This window comes from Pristis pectinata, chromosome 16 (genome assembly GCF_009764475.1).
Source record: "Pristis pectinata isolate sPriPec2 chromosome 16, sPriPec2.1.pri, whole genome shotgun sequence".
NCBI lineage: Eukaryota > Metazoa > Chordata > Chondrichthyes > Rhinopristiformes > Pristidae > Pristis > Pristis pectinata.
The window spans coordinates 45,352,626-45,376,086 of record NC_067420.1 but is presented as its reverse complement, the minus strand read 5'-3'; the positions used below and the strand labels follow the sequence as shown (position 1 = coordinate 45,376,086).

General features: G+C 51.9%; 2 protein-coding genes across 2 annotated transcripts in view; both read left to right on the top strand.

Moving 5' to 3' along the window:
• LOC127579061 (cytochrome c1, heme protein, mitochondrial) overlaps window positions 1–7,589 on the top strand; it is a 90,421-nt gene extending 82,832 nt beyond the window's left edge. Inside the window, 7 exon segments of the mRNA XM_052031691.1 lie at window positions 143–228; window positions 1,141–1,298; window positions 2,305–2,350; window positions 2,352–2,391; window positions 2,394–2,476; window positions 3,458–3,562; window positions 6,707–7,589. Coding sequence (XP_051887651.1) covers window positions 143–228; window positions 1,141–1,298; window positions 2,305–2,350; window positions 2,352–2,391; window positions 2,394–2,476; window positions 3,458–3,562; window positions 6,707–6,808 — 620 coding nt within the window. The 3' untranslated portion in view covers window positions 6,809–7,589.
• A 1,745-nt stretch (window positions 7,590–9,334) lies between these two features.
• ergic3 (ERGIC and golgi 3) overlaps window positions 9,335–23,461 on the top strand; it is a 32,482-nt gene continuing 18,355 nt past the window's right edge. Inside the window, 8 exon segments of the mRNA XM_052031192.1 lie at window positions 9,335–9,502; window positions 13,036–13,106; window positions 13,776–13,835; window positions 13,837–13,864; window positions 14,216–14,335; window positions 15,197–15,287; window positions 20,673–20,838; window positions 21,784–21,841. Coding sequence (XP_051887152.1) covers window positions 9,415–9,502; window positions 13,036–13,106; window positions 13,776–13,835; window positions 13,837–13,864; window positions 14,216–14,335; window positions 15,197–15,287; window positions 20,673–20,838; window positions 21,784–21,841 — 682 coding nt within the window. The 5' untranslated portion in view covers window positions 9,335–9,414.

Here is a 23,461-nt window from a genome sequence, read left to right as displayed (position 1 = left end):
AGAACATTAACCTTACCAACACTGTTCTCAGAGTCATCAAGGCCCCTCTCTTTGGTGAATACTGATTGTTGTAGGTTGTTTGCTTGTATGTTGCCTGGTGACATGTGGGCCATGAAGACCTGCTTCAATTTCTCTCTTTCAGACTTGCTGCAGATTATTGATCACACTTTAGGAAGGCTTTCTTTGATGGAGATTTATCATTGCATGTCGGATACCAGAGAACGGCAGGTGTGGTTTGGCCCATTTCAGGAATTGGTGACTTTAGAACTTCTGGTGGAAAGGAGCTAATTGGTTGTTTTCATGTGTCTCTGGGGAAGAGTTGATTGGAAGCTGCCCCTGGGCAGAGAGCTGGAGCACAGCTTATTCCAAGGATGGCAAGTTGGAGGATGATGTGGGAAAGGGTGAAGTTGAGACTTAACCAAACTTGGTGAAGCACAGCATTGCTGCGTCCCCTACAGCACAGGATTACTTGAGGCAGTTTCATGTCGCCTAAATAAATTACTTGGGTTTGGCCAAGTCCCGATATACACAATTGGCTAACTTCTAAATGTTTGGGGTGAAGAGGAAGCAGTGAGGATGTCTGAATGGAGAACTTGCTGTTGGACCGTGCCAGAAGAGGAGATGGAGTAGAGAGGTGTTGCAGGCACTGGGGCACTGCATATATACCTAGTCAATTAATCTGCCCTGGGTTAAAATGTCCAAAAGTTTCCCGCCACAGTGAAAGCTGATTGCTTGTAAGTCCCCTAAACGATGAAGTGGTGCGTTTTAAATGGCGAGGTGGTGCATTACACTACAGTAGCTGGGTAGCACTAGAAAACACCACAGGGCTTGGAATAGCAACCTGAGGCGGTAGAGAGTTGTTCTGGGAACTGATCATATCTGAATGATGGGTGTTTGCAGGAACAGTGGGACTTGGGGCCAGGCTGGGGCCATAGGACGAGGACACTGTTGGTTCAGGGTCACCACAGGTCTGACTATAAACATAGCCTATGGAATTCATTCTGACTCTCGCTGAGTAAAGTGCCATTAAATGAACCAAGCTGTAATAACTGGCTAAGCCCATGCATAGCTGTAATCAGAAAGACTGCAATCGCACAGGACAGCTGTCTGACTGTTTGTGTGTCGTGTCTCCATCCCTAGGTTGAAGTGTTGGATGGACCAGATGAGAATGGAGAGATGTTCACCCGCCCTGGCAAACTCTCTGATTACTTCCCGCGACCATACCCCAATTCAGAGGCAGCAAGAGCAGCGAATAATGGAGCACTTCCTCCTGATCTCAGTTACATTGCAAATGCCAGGTACCTTCACCCTCCCTGATGCTGCAGTTCACTGTTCCTCAACAGATGACTCAGCCTGGATGTGTTACGCTTCTATTGCTGACATTGGCCCACTCTTCGACAACATAACTTGCTGGTCTGCCCAAACGTTTGTGGTCACGGTCTGAGCTCGTGCAGGGACTGTACTGCGGAGTCGGTGGTGGGAAAGCCCTGTTTCCGAACGAATGGCAGGTGCATCAGCCTACCTGTCAGGCCCTGCACATCTGGTAGTTGGCCTAGGAGTCAGAGGTTACTGAGGGGGACCTCCACCTTCCCTCCAGGGCTCCTTATGAAAATCTATCTGTTTTAGAGTTTGTGGGTGGTACTGGGAAGTCCAGGATTGCCCAGCTATGCTTTGATAAATGAAGCAGACAAAGGGGAGAGAGCTGGACTGTGGGATTGGTACAGGGCCGTGGGGAGGAGTGGGCTGTGGGATTGGTACAGGGCCGTGGGGAGAGAGTGGGCTGTGGGGTTGGTGCAGGGGCTGTGGGAGAGAGTGGGCTGTGGGGTTGGTACAGGGCTGTGGGGAGAGAGCGGGGCTGTGGGAATGGTAGGTGTACAGGTGACCCCCCCCCCACCCAACATTGTGAATTCTCTAAGGGCAAATTTCCATAAATCACTACCCAAAAATTTGAGATCTGGAATAAAATTCGCTGTCACAAAGAATTTACACGAACAAAGAAAGGAAATCAGCACAAAATGTATTTTTTCCAACTTGCGTTCTTGACACGCATGCAGCTGATGCAGCTTCACGTTGTGGGAAATTGCAATATGGTCCGTCTTTCTTATGGATACAATCTCCCCTTCCCCAGTAACATGGGGGTCACCTGTACAACCAATGTTATAATTTATTTCAAAATCAGAGGAGCTAAAATAAAAAGCATGAGGTAATATCCTCTGCAGAGCTTTTGCTGTTGAAAGTCCTTGACAAAATTTGCGTTGAAATTTTTGTGAAACATACTGACTCGGTGTTCACCTGTTTGTGTAGACATGGCGGTGAGGATTACATCTTCACCCTGCTCACTGGTTACTGGCGACCCTCCTGCCGGCATCAGTCTCCGAGAAGGCCTGTACTACAACCCTACTTTCCTGGTCAGGCCATTGGAATGGCCCCTCCTATTTATGATGAAGCTGTTGAATTTGAGGATGGTAGGAGATGGGTGCCGTAATCTGAAGGAACTGAATCTCAGTGGGCTTCCCACTCCCTTCCTCTGGGCTGCATGACTGAGCCCTGGGGGGGTTTAAAGCAGTGTCCCATTAAGTGTGAAAAAGCACTGGGTCCGCTCTCAGCTGAAACACTGGCGTTCTGAGCACTGCGGCCAGGAGCAGATGGGTTATACCTGGAAGGAACGCAGTGCAGGTTTTCTCAGGCTGGAGATTTTCAGTGGTGGTTTTAGGACCTGACAGAGTTTGACAAGTTTTTATGAGAGAAACTTTTCCCATTGGTGAGGAATCCCGGGGATAACCCGACTCCCAGTCTGGTCAGTCCATGCGGATTCAGGAACACTCCACTGAAAGGCTGATGGACTGTCACACAGCTGACCCTCACACAGTTAATGGTGTCAGTCTGAGAACGATAATTGTTGTTGGTAAAAAGGATACTGAGGGACATGGGGCCAGTGTGGCAATGGTTAGGGTTACACCCCTGATCTCCTGAAGGGTGGAGTAGCTCAAGGGGCTGAATGACTGCTTATTCCTGTAAAAAGTGCTGACGGCCCCATGCTCAGCTCCCTGATAGTTCAGGTGTTTGGAAGTGGGGCTGAGCCGTGCCGGTAAGTCATGTCCCAAGTCGCTGGCCAGTGCAGACCATGGTCCTTGGTAGCAGCAGAGGGTGGTGTGGGGTCCTGATGCATTCACAGGTCTGCTGTCAGGGAGGAAAGCATTGCCTGTGTGAGGTGGACAGGCTTCAGCTCTGGGTCCTGGCCTCTGTCACAACACAGTGTGGGAGGAGCTGGGTGGGACCTTGCTGCCAGACCTGACTGCGTCACCTCCCGACCAGATCCGGGGCCAGAGATCAGAACGTCCACGGTATTGAAACGGTGTGGCTGTGATCCCAGCTGTTGACGCTCATGCTGCCAGTGACATTGAGATCCTTGCTGAGCACGTCCTGGGCACTTACTGTCCTTTCTCCCAATGTCCAGGGACTCCGGCCCACAATGAAGTCAGATCGCCAAGGACGTCTTTGCACCTTCCTGCGTTGGAGCTCTGAACCAGAACACGACCAACGGAAGCGCATGGGCCTGAAGGTCAGCCCCGGGGGCAGTGGGCTCTGGGATTGGTTGCCAAGGCTGGCACTCGTCACCATGTGATGGTCTGGTGCACCAGTTCAATTACCGGGCCAGCAAGTGGAGGCCTAGACTGACCCGAATTCAAATTCCACCATAACTCTGTGGGATTTACGTTTGGTTCAGAATCTGGGATTTAAATTTAAAAAGTCACAATGAAGGTGACCAAGAAAACCACCGGCTTGTTAGGGAAACCCATCTGGTTCACTAATGTCCTTGAGGGAAGGGGATCTGCCATCCGTACCCAAACTGGCCAGTTTGTGACTCCAGACAAGCAGCACTGTGGTTAACCCCTCCTGCCCTCTGAGCCATGCCATAACCTCTAAAACAGGGAGATAAAAGCAGATGGACACTCAGCACCTTCCTTGGCACATAATTCGCGCATGCTAAAGTCCTCGCAAACATCCAGGGACTTGTGTTCCATAGATTATTCAAACGAGTTCGATGTAGTCATAATCATAAATCAAACTTCACAGACAATGTGCCACTCTTCACAATTGTTGGCTACATCCTGACCACCAGAAGTGGTGGTACCGTGGTATACTGGTGGGAGGAGTAGGTATGACAGCTCAACGTTTGTTCCAGACCCCATGAAAGCTCATGGCATTAGTGCAGTCCTCCTGCCCTCCCTCAGCTGATGAATCAGTGTGCCTCCGTGCTGAGTAACCCTTGGGAGAAGCACTGAAAGGACAAGGGCACAGAATGTACTCTGTGTCTTGACCTGAAACGTCAACTATCCCTCTGCCTCCACAGATGCTGCCCGACCTGCTGAGTCCCTCCAACAGTTTTCATTCCAACATCTGCAGTGTCTTTTGACTTCCTCTGTTCCTCAATGCTCCCAAGGACCTTACCATTCATGGTGTATCCCCTAGCCTGGTTAGTACTCCCAGAATGTATCACCTCAAACTCTATCTGCCATGCTAAATCTGATGGTCTCAAAACAAATATTCATTTAATTCTTCATCATAGTTCTGGTTCTCCAGTGCTGACAGTGTGGGGCCTGTGTGCACCCCCTCTGGCAGTGGGGTGACCAGAACAGTATGGACAGAGAAGACCATGAGAATTGAGGGAAAACGTTCCAATGGCTGGAGTTGTACATTGCACAAAAGATGATTGTGGTGGTAGGATGTCAGTTATCCCAGCCCTAAGTCATCACTGCAGGAGCTCCTCTGGGCAGTGTCCTTGGCCCAAACATTGTCAGCTGCTTCAGTGACCTTTTATCAACAGGGCAGAATTGGGGACCTTTGCTGATTGCATAAAGTTCAATTCCATTCACAATCCTTCAGCCAGTGAAGCAGCCTATACCTGCATATAGCAAGCTCAACAATATTCAGGCATGGGCTGATGTATCAAGTAACACACAGGTGTCAGGTAATGACTGTCTCCAATAAAGATATTGGTGTCAGTTTATTAGTCACTTGAACCGAGGTACAGGGGAAAAACCTGTCTTGCATACCATTCATACAGATCAATTCATTACACAGTGCATTGAGGTAGTACAGGGTAAAAACAATAACAGAATACAGAGTAAAGTTCACAGCTACAGAGGAAGTGCAGTGCAGGCAGACAATAAGGTGCAAGGTCATAACAAGGTAGATTGTGAGGTCAAGAGGGTCAAACCAGTGATCCTCGAACTTGAATGGTGTTATCCTCTCCAACTTCCTTCTACCCCAACCCATTCAGCAACATCCCAAGGGTCACCATGGACCAGAAATTCAACTTGAGCAGGGCAAAGGCTGGGTATCCTGCAGCACATGACTCCCCAAAGTCTTTCCATCGTCCATGTCAGGAGTGTGATGAAATGCTCTCAGGTCTGGATGAGTGCAGCTCCAGCAAGTCAAGAGCTCAACACCTTCCAAGACACAGCAGCCCATGCACCACCTAAACATTCATCAGCACCTGCACTGTGTACCATTACTGAATTCACTGCAGTTTCTCAGCCAGGCTACTCAGACAGTACCTCCCAAACCCTCCATCAAGAAAGATGAGGGCAGGAGGCAGATGGAACACCATCACCTGCAGGTTCCCCTCCACATCACATACCACCCTGACCTGGAAATATAATCACCATTCCTTCATCGTCACTGGGTCTGAGCCTTGGAGCTCCCTCTCCAACAGCACCCTCACCAGAAGAACTGCAGTGGGTCACGAATGGGGCTCACCACCACCTTCTGATGCTCACACCCTGAAAAAAAAACTGAAGCTTTGCTTCATCAGGAGGTTAATGCTCGGACAGATTGGAGAGAGGTTGACTTGTGTACGGTCCCAGATCCGGTAAGGATGGCCCGTCCTTCCCCAAGGGTTAGTACCACAGTCCACATCCTCGTCACCTGCTGGACTCCTGTAATGGAGTTGTGGGCCTGAACTCAGGTCTTCACCTGATTCTGCCAGTTATTACCAGCTTGGTGAGGGCTTTGTGTTACAGTGAATTTTAAGGTGTCGAGCCAGTGTTGAAGCCTCTCCCCAAGGTTTCCAAGGAAGAAATTTGTGGTCTTGGAAGTCCAGCTTCCAAAGGAGTCTGGGATGAGAAAGTTCAACTCCAGCAAGGCAGATAAAGGTTGCTGATGGAGGGGTTCAGTGCTGTACCTCTGCTGTGGTTCTACAACAATAGACATTTATATAGTTCCACTAATGTTCCAACACTTCTAAGGTAAACAATTTGAGCATTATTAAAGCAAAATGTGTCTCCAAGTCTTGGGAAAGTATCAGGACAGGTGGTTGAATGCTCGCTCGAAGAGGCAGGATTTAAAGGATCGTTTGAGAGTTAGGGTGGGAAATGTAGTGGGAAAGGAGGGGAATCTTGGAGCTTCAGACTCAGGCAGTGGACAGCGAGGCTGGAAGTCAGCACAAGGAGCCAGAAAAGAAGGAACAGAGATCCTGGAAAGCTGGAAGTGATTGGATAATGGGGGAGAGAGAGAGGGGGGAATGGGGAAGAAAAAAAATCAACACTTGGATTTATATAGCACCTCTCACAACCTTGGCATGTCCCAAAGAGCATTATGGTCAACTAAATACTGGTGAAGTGACACTGGATATGTGACTAACAGCCCGTTTGAAGCAGCCTGGATGTGACGAGCCAGATGTTGATCTGTGCTTCTTTTGCAGGTGCTGATGTTCTCGTCTCTGCTGTTCCCACTGCTCTACTACATGAAGAAGCATCGATGGTCTGTTTTAAAGAGCAGAAAGATCGCCTACAAACCTCAATAACTCCTGGAACCAGGGATACTTTGACTCCAGTGGCACCTGATCTTTACATTCTCAGTCAATACGGATGTGGTCTGGACTTAGTTTCGGGGGTGGGTGGGTGGGTAGAAACAAAATAATATGAACGGTTTAAAATAAATGGGCAATCAGTTGGGCCATTACCAGAGCATGGCACTGTTAGGGGTTGTATTGTCTAGCTCCTGAGAGGACGGGTTGGTTACTGACTAAGTGGATGATCCACAGACAATAACTTGCCAGCCTGAATGTTGCATGACCCTGACCTGTGTTCAGTATTTTTAAAAGGGGTTTTGAAATAAACTTGGAACGACAGCAGCCTCAGTGATGGTGAATGTTGTCCTTGACTACATGAATTACCAAATATAACCTGGCAGTAACCTCTAGCTTTGGGCAGTAGTTGGATCTCAATTGATGATAAGAGTTCTGGACCCCTACTTAATAAATCTGGACACCACTAATGAGTGGCTCTGGTGATAGGGTAAAGAGAATGCCTTGTTTTGCTGAGGCTTTTTGAAGTACCACCACAGAACCTTGCCCAGTCCTGCAGGATCAAAGTGCTGATCCCAGTGGAGTTGGTCTCTGAGGAAGGTGCAGGGAGCAGTTGGAATCCGTTTGTCATTTTAAGTTCATCTTCAGGGTGCTTTGATTATGTGATGTGAGTCTGGTCCAGCTGGGAGATGAAAGATTCCCTTTGTTCAATCATTACTGTCCACAACATTGTGTAAATATTTAATGGCCTGAGATGTTTAATAAATGCTATGCTGTAGACCTGTTTTTTTTTGGTTGCTGCCTGCCTTTGCTCCCTGCTCCTCAAACTTGCTCCCAAATACTGAGGATGGTGATGTAGCAATGAAATTGGTTAGCTGGTGCTCTCAATTAAAGGTGCCAGCTGAGCAGTCTCTGGGCCATGACCAAAACCCTGGGTATTTCCTGCAGCAGCTGGAGTTTTATTGTTAGACAAATATTTATGATGTCTGACCTTCCCTCAAAAGACATTGGTGGGGTGGGCTTGAGTAAGGCTGTGCAGCATGTAGTGGAACATAGAACAGTACAGCACGGGACAGGCCATTCGGCCCACAATGTTGTGTAGATCTTGATGCCAATTTATACTAAATGTCCCCCTCCTGTGTATCATCCACATCCCTCCATATTCATGTGTCGATCTAAAAGTCTCTTACACTCCACCAAACTGCCTGCTTCCACTGCTACCGCTGGTAACCCATTCCAGGCACCCACCACTCTCTGTGTAAAAAAACTTGCCCCTCACGTCGCCTTTAAATTTCCCCTCTAACCTTTAAAGCACGTCCTCCGGTGTTTGACATTCCCACCCTGGGGAACTGACTCTGACTCTAATGTTTGAAGCGTCAGGTTTTAACCTCTGACGGTGGACGTTAAACGTTCAGGCTCTGCAGCGGGTCTCAAACCAGCAGACCCGATACCGAGCACAAAGGCAGCGAGCGGGCGGGTGCATCTCTGCAAACGTATCACACGGTCCAGACGCCGGCGCTCCCTCCGCCCTCCCCCCCCCCCCCCGCCGGCGCTCCCTCCCTCCCTTCCCCCCCTCCCTCCCTCCCTTCCCCCCTCCCTCCCTCCCTTCCCCCCTCCCTCCTCCCTTCCCCCCTCCCCCCCCTCCCTCCCCCCCTCCCCCCCTCCCCCCCTCCCTCCCCCTCCCTCCCTCCCCCTCCCTCCCTCCCTCCCCCTCCCTCCCTCCCTCCCCCTCTCCCCCTCCCCCCCCCCCTCTCCCCCTCCCCCCCCCCTCCCTCTCCCTCCCCCCCTCCCTCCCCCTTCCCCCCCCCTTCCCCCCTCCCCCCCCTCCCCCCCTCCCCCCCCCTCCCTCCCTCCCTCCCCTCCCCTCCCTCCCCTCCCTCCCTTCCCCCCCTCCCTCCCTCCCTCCCCCCCCTCCCTCCCCCCCCTCCCTCTCTCCCTCCCCTCCCTCCCCCCTCCCTCCCTCCCTTCCCCCCTTCCCCCCTCTCCCTCCCTCCCTTCCCCCCTCTCCCTCCCGCCCTTCCCCCTCTCCCTCCCTCCCTTCCCCCCCTCCCTCCCTCCCTTCCCCCCCTCCCTCCCTCCCTTCCCCCCTTCCCCCCCTCCCTCCCTTCCCCCCCTCCCTCCCTCCCTCCCTCCCTCCCTTCCCCCCCTCCCTTCCCTCCCTCCCTCCCTCCCTTCCCTCCCTCCCTCCCTCCCTCCCTCCCTCCCTTCCCCCCCGGCGCTCCCCCGCCCCCGCCCCCGCCGGGCGCTCGTCCACCACAAGGGAGTCGGGGAGGTGGGTGGGCGGCCGGGCCGGGCCGGGGACACCGGGCGTGGGACGGCCGGAGAACAGCCCCGGCCGCGCCGGGACCGTCCGGGAGACGGGCCGTGAGTGACAGGAACAGGGGCGGCCCCGCCCACCGGCCACGCCCCGCCCTTTTACGTCACACACACACGGCCCCGCCCATGACAACCTCACCGCCGCGCGTGCGCACTGTGATCTGCGGCCAGTCTTCGCCCAATAGGGAGCGGGGGCGGGCGCTGTGTTCCCGGATGTGTCACCTGTGTTTCCGGTGCGGCCTGGCCCTGGCCTCGGCCTCGGCTCCAGCCCCAGCCCCAGCCCCAGGATGGAGGTCCTGAGCCGGCTGCGCCGGTTTGACGCCTACCCGAAAACTCTGGAGGATTTCCGCGTGAAAACCTGCGGGGGGGCCCTGGGTGAGGGGAGGGAGAGGGGTGAGAGGGGAGGGGGAGAGGGGTGAGAGGGGAGGGGGTGAGAGGGGTGAGAGGGGAGGGAGGGAGAGGGGTGAGAGGGGAGGGAGGGAGAGGGGTGAGAGGGGAGGGAGGGAGAGGGGTGAGAGGGGAGGGAGGGAGGAGGGGTGAGGGGAGGGAGGGAGAGGGGTGAGGGGAGGGAGGGAGAGGGGTGAGGGGAGGGAGGGAGAGGGGTGAGAGGAGAGGGGTGAGAGGGGAGGGGGTGAGAGGGGAGGGGGAGAGGGGTGAGAGGGGAGGGAGGGAGAGGGGTGAGAGGGGAGGGAGGGAGAGGGGTGAGAGGGGAGGGAGGGAGAGGGGTGAGAGGGGAGGGAGGGAGAGGGGTGAGGGGAGGGAGGGAGAGGGGTGAGGGGAGGGAGGGAGAGGGGTGAGAGGAGAGGGGTGAGAGGGGAGGGGGTGAGAGGGGAGGGGGAGAGGGGTGAGAGGGGAGGGGGTGAGAGGAGAGGGGTGAGAGGGGAGAGGGGTGAGAGGGGAGAGGGGTGAGAGGGGAGGGGGGAGAGGGGTGAGAGGGGAGGGGGGGAGAGGGGTGAGAGGGGAGGGGGGGAGAGGGGTGAGAGGGGAGGGGGGGTGAGAGGGGAGGGGGGAGAGGGGGTGAGAGGAGAGGGGTGAGAGGGGAGGGGGTGAGAGGAGAGGGGTGAGAGGGGAGGGGGTGAGAGGAGAGGGGTGAGAGGGGAGGGGGTGAGAGGAGAGGGGTGAGAGGGGAGGGGGTGAGAGGAGAGGGGTGAGAGGGGAGGGGGTGAGAGGGGTGAGAGGGGAGGGAGGGAGAGGGGTGAGAGGGGAGGGAGGGAGAGGGGTGAGAGGGGAGGGAGGGAGAGGGGTGAGAGGGGAGGGGGGGAGAGGGGTGAGAGGGGAGGGGGGTGAGAGGAGAGGGGGTGAGAGGAGAGGGGTGAGAGGGGAGGGGGTGAGAGGAGAGGGGTGAGAGGGGAGGGGGTGAGAGGAGAGGGGTGAGAGGGGAGGGGGTGAGAGGAGAGGGGTGAGAGGAGAGGGGGTGAGAGGAGAGGGGTGAGAGGGGAGGGGGTAAGAGGGGTGAGAGGGGAGGGAGGGAGAGGGGTGAGAGGGGAGGGAGGGAGAGGGGTGAGAGGGGAGGGAGGGAGAGGGGTGAGAGGGGAGGGAGGGAGAGGGGTGAGAGGGGAGGGAGGGAGAGGGGTGAGAGGAGAGGGGTGAGAGGGGAGGGGGTGAGAGGGGAGGGGGAGAGGGGTGAGAGGGGAGGGGGTGAGAGGGGAGGGGGTGAGAGGAGAGAGGGGAGAGGGGTGAGAGGGGAGGAGGGGAGAGGGGTGAGAGGGGAGGGGTGAGAGGGGAGGGGGGGAGAGGGGTGAGAGGGGAGGGGGGGAGAGGGGGTGAGAGGAGAGGGGTGAGAGGGGAGGGGGTGAGAGGAGAGGGGTGAGAGGGGAGGGGGTGAGAGGGGAGGGGGTGAGAGGAGAGGGGTGAGAGGAGAGGGGTGAGAGGGGAGGGGGTGAGAGGAGAGGGGTGAGAGGGGAGGGGGTGAGAGGGGTGAGAGGGGAGGGGTGAGAGGGGAGGGGGGGAGAGGGGAGGGGGTGGGGGAGAGAGGGGAGGGGGTGGGGAGGGGGGAGAGGGGAGGGGAGGGGGGAGAGGGGAGGGGGGTGGGGGGAGAGAGGGGAGGGGGAGGGGAGGGGGGAGAGGGGAGGGGGTGGGGGGAGAGAGGGGAGGGGGAGGGGAGGGGGGAGAGGGGAGGGGGTGGGGGGAGAGAGGGGAGGGGGAGGGGAGGGGGGAGAGGGGAGGGGGTGGGGGGAGAGAGGGGAGGGGGAGGGGAGGGGGGAGAGGGGAGGGGGTGAGAGGAGAGGGGTGAGAGGGGAGGGGGTGAGAGGGGGAGAGAGGGGAGGGGGAGGGGGTGGAGGAGAGGTGGTGAGAGGGGGCTGGGAGGGGTGGGGGTGAGAGGGGAGGGGGTGGGGAGGGGGGTGAGAGGGGAGGGGGTGGGGAGGGGGGTGAGAGGGGAGGGGTTGGGGAGAGGGGAGGGGGTGGGGGGAGGGGGGTGAGAGGGGAGGGGAGGGGGAGGGGGGTGAGAGGGGAGGGGGGTGAGAGGGGAGGGGGTGGGGGGAGGGGGGTGAGAGGGGAGGGGGTGGGGGGAGGGGGGTGAGAGGGTGGGGGGTGAGGGGAGGGGAGGGGTGGGGGGAGAGGGAGAGAGGGGAGGGGTGGGGTGAGAGGGGAGGGGGTGGGGGGAGTGGCGAGAGAAGGTAAATTGGTTTATTATTGTCACTGAGGTACAGTGAAGATCTAGTCTTGCATATGGTCCACACAAGTCAGTTCATTACACAGTGCATTGAGGTAGTACAAGGGAAAACAATAACAGAATGCAGAATGAAGTGTCACAGCTACGGAGAAAGTGCAGTGCAGGCAGACACTGAGGTGCAAGGTCATAACGAGGTAGATTGTGAGGTCAAGAGTCCCATCTTATCATATGAGGGAACCGTTCAATAGTTTTATAACAACAGGGTAGAAGCTGTCCTTGAGCCTGGTGGTACGTGCTTTCAGGCTTTTGTATCTTCTGCTTGATGGGAGCGGGGAGAAGAGAGAATGGGGTGGGTGGGGTCTTTGATTATGCTGGCTGCTTTACTGAGGCAGCGAGAGGTAAAGACAGAGTCCATGGTGGGGAGACTGGTTTCCGTAACGTGCTGAGCTGTGTCCATAACTCTCTGCAGTTTCTCTGGCCGTACCAAGCTGTGATGCATCCAGGTAGGATGCTTTCTATGGTGCATCAGTAAAAGTTGGTGAGTGTGAAAGGGGAAATGCCAAATTTCTTTAGCCTCCTGAGGAGGTAGAGGCGCTGGTGAGCTTTCTTGGCCATGGCATCTACGTGGTTTGTCCAGGACAGGCTATTGGTGATGTTCACTCCTAGGAACTTGAAGCTCTCGACCCCTTCGACCTCAGCACCATTGATGTAGACAGGTGCATGTACACCGCCCCCATTCATGAAGTCAATGACCAGCTCTTTTGTTGACATTGAGGGAAAGGCTGTTGTCATGACACCATTCCACTAAGCTCTCTATCTCCTTCCTGTACTCTGACTCATCGCTGTTTGAGATACGGCCTGCAACGGTGGTATCATCTGCAAACTTGTAGATGGAGTTAGAGCAGAATCTGGTCACACAGTCGTGAGTGTATAGGGAGTAGAGTAGAGGGCTGAGGACGCAGCCTTGTGAGGCACCAGTGTTGAGAATAATCATGCTGGAGGTGTTGCTGCCTATCCTCACTGATTGTGGTCAGTGAGGGAAGGAGAGGTGAGAGAGCGAGGTGGAGTGAGGGAAGGCAAGAGTGATGGAGAAGGGGAGGGAGAGAAGAGGGGGTTAGTGAGGGAGGAGGGTGGTGGAGGGGGAGGACAGGATAAGGACAAGGGAGGATGGAGGGAAGAGAGTGCGAGGAGTGGAATTGCAGGAAGGAAGTAGGGAGAGATTGGACAAGGTGGAGGGTAGGGGTGTGTGGTGGAAGGCTGTGTCTGTGTCACTGACCGTCTCTCTCCTCTGCAGTCACTGTGATCAGCAGCCTGATCATGCTGCTCCTGTTTTTCTCTGAGCTTCAGTACTACCTCACAAAGGAGGTGAGTACCACCCAGTAGCCCCTGCACTGGCTTCTTGCCTCACTTTTTGCCACATGTAGTTTACTCATTCTTTTTATGTTATGTGAGGATGCTATTCTGGAGTTATTATTTACTGGTGGTTTTGGTGAGAGTGTTGCATTGGGTTGAGTGAGGCACTTATACCTGTTAAGACTGCTGCCTCCTGAGGGTGACAGGTTTTTTCCCCTCCAGCACTGTACTGGAGACTGCAACAAACATTGGTTTCAGTTCTAGTTTGAACCATCAAAGTGGAACCTGGGTCCCTTGTTTGTTCAGCAGATCAGACGGCATCTGTAGAAAGAGTATCTAATGTTTCAGGTTTAAAAACTTTCTATCAGAACTGATGTAACAAAGTGTCCCAGATCTGAAATGTTAACGTTCTCTTTCCCCATAGGTGCTGCCTGACCTGCTGAGTGTTTCCAGCGTTTTCTGTTGTTTCAGATTTCCAGAATCTGCAGGTTTTTTATTTTCTGCTTCTGTAACTGTTTTCAGACCTGCTTGGAGAAAGCTGCTACCTGCAGATTTTGCCTTTCCCAAATATAGATTTATTCACAATAAATGGGAAAGAGAATTCCTGCTTCCTAAGTATCTGGCTTTTCCTTGTGGATGGAACTTGCTGATTGACAAATGATCTTGCTTTTCCCTTTCCAGGTGCATCCTGAACTCTACGTTGACACGTCACGAGGGGAAAAGCTAAAAATCAACATTGATACTGTTTTTTCCACACATGCCCTGTGCCTGTGAGTAAAGATTCAATGTTTTGTCTGTCTCTCCCTGTATCTCCCCCCTCCTTCCAACCTCTGACCTCCGTTGGCTTCTCGTTTGACAAGCCTTTAATTTCTCCTTTTCACCTGACCTGCCCCAAGCGCTGGACTTTCTCCACACACTGTGTGTGGCTGTTCCAACATCCCAGTGCTATCACCTGTGCCTTCCGCAGCCTCAGACTCAGGCTGCAGTTACTTCCCTAAAGCGCTTGCTTTATATTTCATTGTCCTCTCAACTCATTCTTTGGCCTGGCAGATACTTTATCCCAGCTACATTGCAAATGACAGATCTGTTGCTCATGGTGTGTTCTGTGTCTGCACTGTCAGATCTCAGTATTGATGCGATGGATGTGGCTGGGGAGCAGCAGCTCGATGTGGAACACAACCTGTTCAAAAAAAGACTGGACCTGGTGGGCAATATAGTCACTTCCGAGGTGGAGAGACACGGTAAGAACAGGCGCTGGCACTGCCCACAGATTGTTGGCTTCTAAACTGGGTTGCATTGTCCAGCTACTCATTGGTGAACTGGTTAGACAGAGTTCCAAGGAAGCAGGCTGGAAAATATTTACTTTCTGATATATCCTTACCCCAAGTTGTTAACCTGAATGTATCTCGGGCTTCAGACTAAAACTCTTTACACTGTCTGAGGCATGAGGTGGTGTGAACTGGTTCTGAGATCCTTTCTAATGACGTACAAGAGGAGTGGACAATGTCCCAGTTGCTCCCTTAGCCCATCAGCTGCATTTGAGTCCATGGGTATTCCCTGAGGTGCCGGTGTCACAGGTCTTGTCCGGTCTCTTCTGTCTCTCAGTGCCTCCACTCTTACCTCCTCCTGGAGCCAGTAACTCACTGGGCATTTCCCTAGTATAAGGAACAATTTAAAATCACTTCTGAAGCTCGGGGCAAGTATTTGATTGGGTTTTCTGTCTGTGGACTTCCTGCTGAGTCACTGGGGTTGGGGGCTAGCATTCTCCTCAGTTTTATTGTTCAATTTCTGTTCATATTCCAGTGCTTGAGGTTTAATCCCATTAAATGTGGCGGGCTAGTCTGGGGAGGTAATTTTATGGCGGTGTGCTGCCTCTGTATCTGTGTCTCTCTCTCCCTCCTCCTGAGCTTGTTCCACACCTTCTCTCCTCCCTGTCTCCACGATTCATGGGACGTTTCTGTTCTACCTGTTGTGGCTCACACCGTTACGTTCACTCTCCGCCCCTCTTGTTCTTTCTTTGTTCCACATATTGTCTCCTTTTATCTTTTTTTGTTTTCTCCCCACGTTCATCCTGTGGTCTGTGGTTTTCCTGTCTGTTTCAGAGTTGGGGAAGCAGGAGGAGGCATTCAATACGACAAAGCTGGACCCAGGCCGGTGCGAGAGCTGTTATGGGGCAGAGTCTGAAGACATGAAGTGAGTGCGACAGTCCGGGATAGGGCTGGGGTCTTACATCCGCCTCTTGAAGCTGGGGTCAGGTGGGTCCTTGGGCTACAGGAGGCTACGTTGTCCCTGGGCTGGGAAGGAGTTACAACTGACTTAAGTGCCATTACATTCTGCCACTTCTGATGTTGGTCAAGGACAGTCATTCAGACAGGCCCTTTGGCCCACCATGTCCATGCTGACCATCAAGTACTGATCCCATTTACCAACGCTTGGTCCATAGCCTTCTGGTGTTGGATTACACTGTTATTTCTACAGGTGACAAGTTGCAGAGATCTGCTGACAATACAAAAGTAGGTGGGGCAGGATGTTGTGAGGAGGATGCAGGGTCTGCAGATCAGTGAAGTGTGTGGGTGCTGGGCAGTGGAGAAATGTGTGGTATCCACGGAGGCAAAAACAGAACAGCAGAATATTATTTAAATAGAGACGGCAGAGAGTTGCTGGATGGAGAGCTCTGGGAGTCGCTTTATAGGAAGCACAGTCTGCATGTAGATATAGCAAGCAGTTGGAGTGTTGGCTCTGATTCAGAGGGGCTGCAGTTTAAGAAGTTGGGGAGTCTTTCTACAGAGTGTACCTGCTGTACAGCTTTGGCCTCGGTATCTAGGGAAGGATGCACTGTGAAGCACTCTGAAGGTTTACTGGGTTGTTGCCTGGGATGAAGGCGTTGACTAAGGGGGAAAGAATGAACAGCTTGAGCCTGAGAGGGACAGGCGATCTCTCTGGGGTTTAAGGTTCTGAGGGGACTGACAGGGTAGGTTCTGAGAGCATGACAGTACGCACAATGATGAGGGGCATACTTAGCAGGAAACCTTTCCACACAGCAGAGTTATCTATAGCCAGCAACCAAGTGCATTGCAGTTGGTCGGACTGTGGGCAGACCAGTGTTTTTTGTTGTACTGTAACCCCTCTGGTTGTGTATTCTGCACTCTGGTTAAAGGGAGTAACTTTCCCGTATGCCTTCTCAACCACCCTGTCTGCTTGTGCTTCTGCCTTCAGATATCTTTGGATGTGTGCACTGAGGTTGCTCTGTTCCTCAGTCCTTCCGACAGTCCTACCGTTCATGGTGTGTGTTCCAGCCTAATTGGTCCTCCCAAAATGCATCAGGATCTCCACTGCTCTTAGCAACTCATCCGTGTCATCCTGTACCCTAAAACTATCCTCCTCGCCATCAACAAAACCATCAATTTTCACATCATCTGCAGATGTACTAATCGTACTGACATTCATATCCAGATCAGTGATCTGTATAACAGACAGTGAGGGTCTCAGAACCAACCCCATGCTACACCACTGGTCACAGGCTTCCAATCACAAAATCACCCCTCTACCATCCCCCTCTGTCTCCTACTACCAAGCCAATTTTGGATTCAGTTTGCCAACTTGCCCTGAATCCCCTGGGCTGTCACCTTTTGGACTAGTTTCCAACGTGGGACCTTGTCAGAGGGTTTACTGCGGGCAATATAGACCACATCAACTGCACTGCCATCGTCCATACATTTTGTTAGCTAAGATAGCTAATATCCCCTCCATTTCAATCATAATTTGTTCTAGATTCATTATTTTCCACCCTCTGACACCCCCTCCCCGCCCCCATACCCCCTAAATTCTCCAACTAAAATTCCTTCTCCGTTCAGATGAGAAGTATTCATTTAATTGCTTCCTCTGACTTCACATACAGATCACCATTTTGGTGCCTAATGAGCCCTGCTCTTATCCTGTTTGTACTTAGAAGATGCTTGGGGATCTTCCTTCATCTTGTCTATGCTGTTTCACGTGCCCTCTTTGCCCAACTAATGGAGTTCAGACACACATAGACACATATATTCTATATACCAATAGGACCTCTGCTGGTTTTACTTCCCCATTCCTGCCATGTTGCCTTTCTTTCTTTGTCAGCTTGCATGCAGGTGGCTGCTCCTCGCCCAACTTTGCCACATCCTGTCCTATCGTATTGAAATTGCCCTTCTCCCCACCCCACCCCCCACCCCCAAATCTAGGGCTTTAATTTCTGGTCCATCCTTGTCAATCTCCTTAACAAGCTTCAAACTTCAGAGTTATGGTCACTGTCTCCAAAATGTTGGAGATTCTCTGGATCCCAAGAGAAGGAATTTGTAGAATGTCTACAAAATTGCTTTTTAGAGCAGCTTGTGATCGAGCCCACCAGGGAAAAGGCAATTCTGGATTTGGTGTTGTGCAATGAACCAGATTTGATTAGGGAGCTGAAGGTAAAGGAACCCTTAGAAGGTAGTGACCATAATATGATAGAATTCACCCTGCAGTTTGAGAGGGAGAATCCAAAATTGGATGTATCGGTATTACAGTTGAGTAAAGGTAATTACAGAGGCATGAGAGAGGAGCTGGCCAAAGTTGACTGGAAGGGAACCCTAGCAGGGATGACGGTAGAGCAGCAATGGCAGGAGTTTCTGGGAGTAATTCAGAAGATGCAGAATCAGTTCATCCCAAAGAAGAAGCATTCTAAAGGGAGGATGAGGCAACCGTGGCTGACAAGGGAAGTCAAAGACAGCATAAAAGCAAAAGAGAGGGCAAACAATATTGCAAAAAATAGCGGGAAGCTGGAGGATTGGGAAGCTTTTAAAACCAACAGAAGGCAACTGAAAAAGCAATAAGGGGAGGAAGGATGAAATATGAAGGTAAGCTGCCAATAATATAACAGAGGTTACCAAAAGTTTTTTCAGATATATAAAGAGTAAAAGAGGCAAGAGTGGACATCGGACAGCTGGAAAATAATGCTGGAGAGGTAGTAATAGGGAACAAAGAAATGGCAGATGAACTGAATAAGTATTTTGCGTCAGTCTTCACTGTGGAAAACACCAGCAACATGCCAGAAATGAGAGAGTCAGGGGATAGAAGTGAGGGTAATCACTATTACTAAGAAGGTGCTTGGAAAGCTGGAAGGTCTGAAGGTGGATAAGTCACCTGGACCGGATGGACTACACCCCAGGGTCCTGAAAGAGGCAGCTGAAGAGATTGTGGAGGCATTAGTGGTGATCTTTCAAGGATCACTAGAGGCAGGAATGGTTCCAGAGGACTGGAAAATCGCAAATGTCGCTCCACTCTTTAAGGAGGGAGGGAGGCAAAAGACAGGAAATTATGGGCCGGTTAGCCTGACTTCAGTGGTTGGTAGGATGCAGACTTGATGGGCTGAATGGCCTAATTCTGCTCCTATGTCTTATGTTTTCCCACTGACCCTCCTACCACTTGCCCAGCTACATTCCCAAAGATTTGCTTCAGTGCTGCTCCTTTTCAAGTAAGTTTACCCACATACGGGTTCAAAAGCTCTCCTTGACACACTTTAATAATTCCACTCCCTCTAATCCTCTCACACTAAGGTGATTTCAGTTAATATTGGGGGAATTGAAATCCCCAACTGTTCTTGCCTCTCTCTGCTTTACCTGCATCTCTGCTCCTCTATCTCCACTGACTGTTTGGAGGCCTTTAAAATGCCTCCCTTTTGTTTCTTAGTTCCACCCATGTGACCATATCCCCCTCTCACTGCAATGGTTCCTTAATTACCATTGCAATGCCACCTCCACTTCTACAGCCCCTCTGTCGAGCCTGAAGGTTCTGTACCCTGCAACGTTGGGTGGCCAGTCCATCCCTTCTTTCAGCCATGTCTTTGTGACAGCAAGATTCATTTTTCCACATGCAACTCAACACTCAGTTCATCTGCCTTCCTTGCATTGAAATAGATGGTCCAGCCTTGTGTCCCACCCACGTGCCCCATCCAGTCTTTGCTCTGCTCACCAGACTGACCGTTTTCCTTCCACACCTGGCTGTTCCTCTCCCCCTGCTGTACTCCTACTCCATCCCATTCCCCTGCTGTTAATTTAAATCCTCCCCAACAGCACAAGCAAACCCCCAACAAGTATGTTGCGCCTGTTCCAGTTGTACAGGTCTTGTCTTCCCCAAGAAATGATCCCAGTGATTCACAAATCTAAAGCACTCATTCTTGCACCATCTCTTCCTCTTGTCAGCCACGCATTCATCTGACCTCTCCTCCTATTCCTAGTAGTACGTGGCATCTGAAGAAATGCAGAGATTACAACCTTAAGGTTGCCAGTGGGAGACTGGTTCAAAAGGTTAGGGCCCGTGGGATCCAGGGCAAATTCTGAAATCAAATCAAAATTGGCTTCAAACAGGAGAGAGGGTGACGGTAGACGGTTGTTTTTGTGATTAGATGTCTATGACTAGTGGTGTCCCACAAGGATCAGTGCTGCGATTCTTGCCGTTTGAACAGTACGTGAATGACTCGGATATGGGAGGCATGATCAGTAAGTTCGCGGATGACACGAAGATTGGCGGAATTGATAATGTGGAAGGTAGTCTTGGACTACAGGGTGATGTTGACGTGTTGGTGAAACCAGCTGAAAATAGCAGATGAAGTTCAATCCAGATAAATGTGAGATGATGCATCTTGGGAGTGCTAATGAGGCTAGGACATACACCATGGATGGTAAGGTCTTAGGGAGCACTGAGGAACAGAGGGACTTTGGAGAACGTCCATAGATCCTTGAAACTGGCAGCACAGGTAGACAAAGTTAGGAAAGCATATGGGGTACTGTCCTTCTCTGGTTGGGCCAGTGACCACCGAAGTAGGGAGCTTGTGCCCAACCTCTTAAAACCTTGGTCAGACCCCAGCTGGAGCACTGCGTGCAGGAAGGATGTGATAGCGCAGAGGAGATTCACCAGGGCGGTGCCTGGGATGGAGCAGTTCTGTTATGAGAAGAGGCCGGAGAGGAATGGGTCTGTTCTCCCTGGAGCGGAGGGGTTAAGAGGGGACATATCTGAGGGATATAGGTAGACTGCAGGAAATCTCCCCATGTCAGAGGTAGATAGCACTAGGGGACCTAGATTTAGTGTAAGGGGAGAGAGATTTAGAGGGGATCTAAGGGGCACCTTCTTCACCCAGGGAGTGGTGAGTACCTGGAAAGCACTGCCTGGGACAGTGGTTGAAGCTGGGTCACTGACAGTATTTAAGAAATGTCTAGAAGGCATAGAAGGCTCTGGACTAAGTGCTCAGCGATGGGATTAATACGGAAGAGTGTCTACTGGTCACCGAGGATGAGTTGGGCTGAATGGCTTGTTCCTCTGTCATATGACTGTGTGACTGGACTGCCTCCCAGCTGTTGACTGTCCTCCCTGGTGTGGCCTGGAACTGGCTACAGTTCTCCAGCTGGGGCTGAACCAATGTTCTCTGTAAGGTTTTCCTTCTCTGTATGCTGTGCCCTGGCATGTCGATGGAGATGTTGTAGGACTTGCTGATTGGTCCATGAAGAGCTGTAGTGTGTGCTGATTGGTCCGTGAAGAGCTGTAGCGTGTGCTGATTGGTTTGTGCAGGTGCTGTAACACGTGTGCCGATGTGCGGGAGGCCTACAGACGGAAGGGCTGGGCATTCAAGAATGCAGACACAATTGAGCAGTGCATGAGGGAAGGATTCACACAGAAGCTGCAGGAGCAGAAGAACGAGGGCTGCCAGGTCTATGGATTTCTGGAGGTCAATAAGGTGAGTCTATGGATAGATGTTGGGTGCTGTGTCACTGATCAGACACAACCCTCGGAATCAGAATCAGGTTTATTATCACTGTCTTGTATAATGTGAAATTTGTTGTTTTGTGGATCAGTTACAGACCTTGTGTTTGGCAGTGATTGGGTGTAGATCTGATGGGTTATTGTCTGTAGTAATGGACGCCTAACCAGACCCACATGAGTCATTGCTCCAGTAACGATGATGTGGTATGTGTGTGTGGTTAGGTATCGTTACAGGGCTGTTACTCTGTCGTGGGTCTAGTTAGGGATTAGTTATGGGTATGATAATTGGGGTGTGAATCTGATTAACCATTGGTTACTGAAAATGGTGATTAGGGAGCAAGTCTGGTTAGTCACTGGTTACTGGGTCTGGTGATGGGGTGGGTCTGGTTAGTTGGTTACTGGGTCTGGTGACTGGGGTGGGTCTGGTTAGTTGTTGGTTACTGGGTTTGGTGATGGGGTGGGTCTTGTTAGTTGGTTACTGGGTCTGGTGACTGGGGTGGGTCTGGTTAGTTGTTGGTTACTGGGTTTGGTGATGGGGTGGGTCTGGTTAGTTACTGGGTTTGGTGATGGGGTGAGTCTGGTTAGTCGTTGGTTACTGGGTTTGGTGATGGGTGGGTCTGGGTAGTTGGTTACTGGGTCTGGTGATGGGGGTGGGTCTGGTTAGTGATTGGTTACTGTGTCTGGTGATTGGGGGTGTGTCAGTTTAGTCATTGGTTACTGGGTCTGGTGATGGGTGGGTCCGGTTAGTCATTGTTACTGGGTCTGGTGATGGGTGGGTCTGGTTAGTTAGTTACTGGGTCTGGTGATTGGGGGTGGATCTGGTTAGTTGGTTACTGGGTCTGGTGATTGGGGTGGGTCTGGTTAGATGTCCACTGCTTTCTGTTTTACACCTTTCTATCTTCTTCCTTCTGTTGATCAGGTTGCTGGGAATTTCCATTTTGCTCCTGGGAAAAGCTTTCAGCAGTCACATGTGCATGGTGAGTCAGTGGACGGGATTCGCCCAGAGTTTGTGTGGGCAGTGTCCTGGGATAAGTGACTGTGCCTGTCACAGTGTTGGAGAAGCAGTCATTAAAAGTTACTTATGTTTATGTAGCACATCAAGTGACAGCATTGTAATAGCAGATAGCTGGGCGTGGGTGTGGTCAGAGGCTGCTTATGTGGAGGGCCATGTGGGATTGGAGCAGAGCCTTGCCCTCACCAGCTGAAGGCTTGGTTGCCAGTGGTGGAATAAGTCTATTTGTGGATGATTCTGATGGCTGAATTCAGGAGAGATAGCTCGGAGGGTTAAAGGCCAGGGGGACATTAGTGATGGGGGGAAATCATGAATGGTTTAAAAACAAGTAAAGTTTGAAAATTAAGGTGTTGGTATATGGTAAATCAGTGTCCATTCAGAAGTATGACTTTTACAGTCTAATTACCCCTGACTATCCTTCTTGTGAGTTACATAATTTCTTGGGCTTATTGAGGAAGTAAGGAGGCATGGGATCCAAGGGGACATTGCTTTGTGGATCCAGAACTGGCTGGCCCACAGAAGGCAAAGAGTGGTTGTTGACAGGTCATATTCTGCATGGAAGTCGGTGACCGGTGGTGTGCCTCAGGGATCTGTTCTGGGACCCTTACTCTTTGTGATTTTTATAAATGATCTGGATGAGGAAGTGGAGGGATGGGTTAGTAAGTTTGCTGATGACACAAAGGTTGGAGGTGTTGTGGATAGTGTGGAGGGCTGTCAAGTCACACCGGGACATAGATAGGATACAAAACTGGGCTGAGAAATGGCAGATGTGGTTCAACCCAGATAAGTGTGAAGTGGTTCATTTTAGTAGGTCAAATATGATGGCAAAATATAGTATTAATGGTAGGACTCTTGGCAGTGTGGAGGATCAGAGAATCTTGAGGTCCAAGTCCATAGGACGCTCAAAGCAGCTGCACAGGTTGACTCTGTGGTGAAGAAGGCATCCGGTGTATTGTCCTTCATCGATCGTGGAATTGAATTTAGGAGCCGAGAGGTAATGCTGCAGCTATATAGGACCCTGGTCAGATCCCACTTGGAGTACTGTGCTCAGTTCTGGTTGCCTCACTACAGGAAGGATGTGGAAGCCATAGAAAGGGTGTAGAAGAGATTTACAAGGATGCTGCCTGGATTGGGGAGTATGCCACATGAAAACAGGTTGAGTGAACTTGGCCTTTTCTCCTTGGAGCGACGGAGGATGAGGGGGGACCTGATAGAGGTGTATAAGATGATGAGAGGCATTGATCGTGTGGATAGTCAGAGGCTTTTTCCCAGGGCTAAAATGGTTGTCACAAGAGGACACAGGTTTAAGGTGCTGGGGAGTAGGTACAGAGGAGATGTCAGGGGGTAAGTTTTTTATTCAGAGTGGTGAGTGCATGGAATGGGCTGCCGGCAACGGTGGTGGAGGCTGATACAATAGGGTCTTTTAAGAGACTGTTGGATAGGTACATGGAGCTGAGAAAAATAGAGGGCTATGGGTAAGCTGAGTAATTTCTAAGGTAGGGACACATTCGGCACAACTTTGTGGGCCGAAGGGCCTGTATTGTGCTGTAGGTTTTCTATGTTTCTTAAATTCCCATTAATTTCT